General features: G+C 43.7%; 1 protein-coding gene across 1 annotated transcript; it reads right to left on the bottom strand.

Annotated features, from left to right (window-relative positions):
• Positions 1–572: 572 nt before the first annotated feature.
• On the bottom strand, positions 573–4,786 carry cpb2 (carboxypeptidase B2 (plasma); the record flags this gene model as incomplete). Its single annotated transcript, XM_079735408.1, has 11 exons — positions 573–769; positions 1,026–1,110; positions 1,230–1,432; positions 2,484–2,574; positions 2,830–2,940; positions 3,190–3,300; positions 3,416–3,517; positions 3,991–4,099; positions 4,226–4,350; positions 4,474–4,555; positions 4,710–4,786. 11 exons carry the CDS (start codon positions 4,784–4,786, stop codon positions 573–575), a joined length of 1,293 nt encoding a protein of 430 aa, XP_079591534.1.
• Positions 4,787–5,042: the final 256 nt, after the last annotated feature.

Raw genomic sequence — 5,042 nt, 5'->3', positions numbered from 1 at the left:
GTGCGGTGATTGGTCGCCGCTTTACTGCTGAGAGGGTCGAGGAAGAAGCGCCCGGAGTACGACCGCCCCCTAAAGGTGGTATGGAGAACTGCAAGCGGGACGAACGACCGCCTCCTATAGATGGTATGGAGTACTGCAAGCGGGACGCATGACCGCCCCCTAGGGACACGGAGTACTACAATCGTCCTACTTGTTGCACTCATTGAGCCCCAATACGACCGCCCCCTACAGGTGACATGGAGTACAATATGCGGGACTTCAAGTAAAAAAAAAAAAAGAATTATTCTCAAGTAATAAAAAATAAAGTAATAACAGTAATAAAATAATAATAAGTAAAATAAATAAAATAATAAAAAATAATCCACAGATATACAATAATTTCCTAATAAGAATGTTGGTCTCGAAACTTTCGACACTGATACACACACCTCGATTGCATTTCTGATTATTTTTTTTATTTTCATCTTCACAATAATATTTATATAGTTCACCGTGTGGGAGCGCTAACCGCGAACACAATACATCGACAGCCATACACCCTCGTCGTCATACACGTGATGTTTTATTTTATCCTACGCCGGGGGTGGGATCTTCTCTATGACCCGGAGAGCGATGGTCTTGAGGGCGACGAGCGCCTCTTTGCAGGCCCGCGGGATCTCCGACGGAGGGAGGAGGAAGCCGTACTGCCCTCGGTCCTGGAGCTCGAACGTGAACGAGTACTTGATGCCGAGTTTGTACGCCCAGTCATCGGAGCCCCCGGGCGCCAGGTCTGCGAGGTAGAACGCGCAAAAGATTACGATGGGGTTGTACACGAAATAAAACCGTAACGAGTATATAATACGTTAAACGAGAAGTGAATGGGGTGGATTGAAATGGAATTTAAACAAGAGAAAAACAACCTTAAGATTATTCATTGGCATTGATTAATACAATTAAAGTAGTATATTGAAATCAAATGAATTAGAAAGCAATTACATCTTGTTCATGGAAATAAACAAATTATATGTAATAACGACTTGACTCACATATAGTCTCGGCTCCAGCACCGTATTTATACACGTTGCGGTAGTACCTCTTGATCTTTAGGGCTGCTTCCTTGGCCATTAAAAGCTTTTAAAAAAAAAAGAGAAGAAAACATGATCGTCCCATCCATCAAGTCACGCGACTGCTGACCAACCTGACACGGTGCGGGGTGCGGTGGGGGGGAGGTGGGGGGAGGCCGGACCGACCAGCTCGGCGTGGTTCTCGGCCAGGTCCCTGGTGCAGGAGTACGGGAAGAGCAGCATCTGGGAGTATGAGTGGATGGAGACGTATAGTGCCACCGTCTCCTTGTGGCGGCGCAGGAAGCTCGCCACGGCGCTGGCCTCCGGCTCCGACTCTGGGAACTCGCCGCAGAAGATTTCCGAGCAGGGGTCGTGCGACGCGCCCTCCGCTGCACGGGGGGTGGGTAGGGGGGGGGGGGGGGGGGGGGGGGGAAGAGAGAGAGGTGGTCAGTCAGTCGGTCATCTCGAGTCTCCTCGGGAGTCAGGGAGGGTAAGTACATCTGAAAAAATACAATGTGCAATATCGCTCGGCACCCTACCCCGACTTCCTTGCAGCAACAACGCTGCTAGTGTGGTTACACTGCTGAATAGCTAAGTACGCTGCAATGTATAATGTGCAATTTTTTCTTATCTCAGTTTCTTAATTTAATGTGAATATTTTCAATCACTATTATTGTGGTGCTCTCTGCAATGCAATGCATAATGTGCAATTTGTCCTTCTACATTTTTCAATTTACATTTTTTTCAATCAACATTTTTTTCAATCTACATTTTTTTAATTTTATATTTTTTATTATTACTATTTATTGTGCTTCTCTCGCTCTCTCTCGATCTCTGTCTCTCTTTGTATTAATACTATGAACTTGACTTGGGCAGCAAGAAATCCTATGTGTTTAGACTGTCTGGTTTATGCACAAACGCCTCATTGCGTACACGGCCCTTGCCATGTGATTTTGAGAATCTTCCGGACCATGTTTAGCATCCGTCGAGTGGTGATGGGCGGGGAGAAGCCGAGTCAAGTCGGAGCCATTTTTGTTTGTGTGGTACTCGGTTAGAGGGACGGCCTTAAAGGGCTTACAGGCCGTATTTGGTGACCCGTACGATAATACTAGGCCTCGAAGGAGCCTTGGAAAACCGCCTAAGGAGAAACCTTGGGGAGGAACGCGGAGGGAGGGATCCAGGGATGGGTGTTGTTGAACCGAAGCCAATGGCTTTGCACAATTGTAACCAGCGTCCGGCACAAACTTAATTAATTTTATCAATTAGAAAAGGACCAATCGAAAGATTAGAAAGCGAGGGAGAAGAAATGGCAGACTAATATGTAGCAGCATACACTTTTATGTCAAATAAAAGCGTTTGAAGCGTCTCGTCTCTTTCAGAAACACAAGAGAAAGTACCAGATAAGTCTGTGTGCGCACAGAATGCAACAAGGAGACATACTACACCAGTTGGCATCAAAGTTTCGGTTCAGGTCCACCCCCGCGCAACGGCTGTCCTCTCTGATGGAGCGATTCTTCCTCCACATCCGATCCTGGTGCAAAAACACAACAACCAATCAACATACAGAATGGCACATTCACCATCCCCTGAAAATCTTTGGAATGGCTCTACAGGAATTCCGAGAGAAACACTGCTGTTGTTAAAGCTGCTAACATATATGGCTAGAGTAGGCAATTTGGAGAAACCAGCCAGAGTTAGCTAGATTTTGAAAGTATCCAACTGAACACAAATGCCCTAATTGTAATTGTAATTGTAACAGGAGTGAAAGAGCAAACAATATGAATACCATGGTCCATGTGTACTTGTAGCCATCAGGGTTCATGACTGGTAGGACGTAGACATCCATGTTGTCTAGAATGCGAGCTATGTCCCGGTTTGTCTCGTAAAATGATAGTGACTGTGAGGACAGAAAACAACCGTAAAAAAAACCTGACACAATTTAATTATTTAACTAGTCTGTTTTTGTAAAGACACTATTCTGTAAAATCATTTTTTCCGAGTAACATATTTTATAACCTATAACACACAAACTAGAGACACTTGCTACACGCTATAATACAATATACATAATATGATGTATGTTTAGTCCTGTCGAGCCCTATAGTACTGGTTGGCCTATCAACGTTGTTTTGCGCATTATACTCACGTATTGTACAAACCATAAGCAGAAGGCAGGGGCGATCCACTCTCTGGCATGGATGCCACAGTCCAGCCATATGGCTTTCTTATTCGTAATCGTGGTTGAAATGGCCGACAACTGAGGACGATGAGGGGGAGGTAGTAGTAGGTAACAGGTGTTAGTATCAGCCATATTAATAGTGGTGAATAGAAGGTGTTTATGTCCTTGTTTATGGGTGATTGGATCAGTCCACCTTCACAACGTAAAGGGGTCGCTTCTCAAAGGATGACCCGATCAGAATGACTTTGATGCGGTCAGGGTTTTCCATGGCTGTCTTGTTCAACCAATGGTAAATCTGTAGTAAAGAGGGAAATACGGTTCAGTGGTGTGAGGGTAATAGTCTGCGTACATTTCTAACTATTGATGAAAACAAACCCATATTAACTCCATTTGGGCAGACAAAAAAAACAAAACAATTTGGAAGCGTAGGAGCATTGGAACGTCAGTTATTGTTTTAGTAGTAATGTTTGTTTGTTTAGTAATTAATTGGGACAGCATGTGTCATTTTGATGAGATACTATTATGATTGAAACAGCCATGGCATTTGACATGTGAGACATGGCAAAACACATTTGCCTTATCCTAGGATAGGGTATATTAACATTAATTAAGGATTTTAATGTAATACTCCTCTTTTCTCTATAGTCCCCCCCCCAAAAAAAATCCCATGATGCATTCTGATAGACAATTCCTATAGACCGGACTGTCCTTTCAATCGGTATTCGGTCATATCCTCGGGTTGATTAAAGTGGCAGAGCGTAAGCCTACATCTTCCAGAGTGTGATATTTCTCATAGTAGGACGCGCCGCTTCGCGGGTCTGTGCTGGCGTTCCTAGTCTGCATCTCAATCAGCTCCTTAGTGTTGGCCAACAGCACCCTTTAAAACAACAACACGAACCCGCACATTATACCATTAACCTGTGGGTTAAACGAACAAATGAATGTGGGATTTTTTTATTTTTTTGATAAATATTTACTTTTGACCCACGTTGGGTCTACATACGCGTGCGTGACGCCGTGCGTCCGGAGCAGCTCCCGGACCGCCTGTGAGCTGTTGCCGGGTACGAAGAGGTGGACCTCGGCCCCTTCCCGGATGAACTCCGGGGCCGCGGGGCTCCAGAGAACTGTCTGAATGAAGAGACGAAAATGTGGTCTTAATGAAACAATAACTATAAAACATGATCGAATGATACATAATAGAATAGACAACAGAATTAACTGGGGTTGTTGGTGTTTATTTTGGGGTTTTACCTCGTATTGGGAAGACACATTCTTCACGACGTCCACCTCTGCTTGTGTCTTTGGTGTGATGGAAAACACTTGGTCATCATTACTAACAAAAATAAAAAACACATTTAATTCATTAAAATAAAATAGACGAAGTACAATGAAAACTGGTCACTGTTTGGACAAAATGTTAGAAAGAAATTCAAATAAATCCAACAATGCGTACAAATAAATGCAATATATTAGTCACGTTAACTTACTTTGTATTTAAGCTGCCTGCGACCCAATACCATTGAGCCAAGACCCCCAAAACCCCCAGGATCAGGAGAAACTGCATGACGACACTATGCGACGATATGGTGGCCAGGGTTTAAAGTCAAACCATGCGAGGAGGGCTGTATTGGTTTATGTCGGCTCTAATGTTTGTTTGGAGGTTAAACTTCACTTTTTGGAAGGCGAGGGGACACAAATTGGCTTCGGCTGTATTGTTGTTGTTCTATCTGCTGTTACTACATTTATTAATCCTCAAGGTGAATCTTATTTTGTATTTCATATTTACATTTGACATAGTATAAGAACCTTTATGCCTAGCT

The sequence above is a fragment of the Pollachius pollachius genome (assembly GCF_949987615.1).
Source record: "Pollachius pollachius genome assembly, chromosome: 4".
Classification (NCBI taxonomy): domain Eukaryota; kingdom Metazoa; phylum Chordata; class Actinopteri; order Gadiformes; family Gadidae; genus Pollachius; species Pollachius pollachius.
The sequence above is the reverse complement of the archived record's forward strand: the minus strand, read 5'-3'. Positions and strand labels throughout refer to the sequence as shown.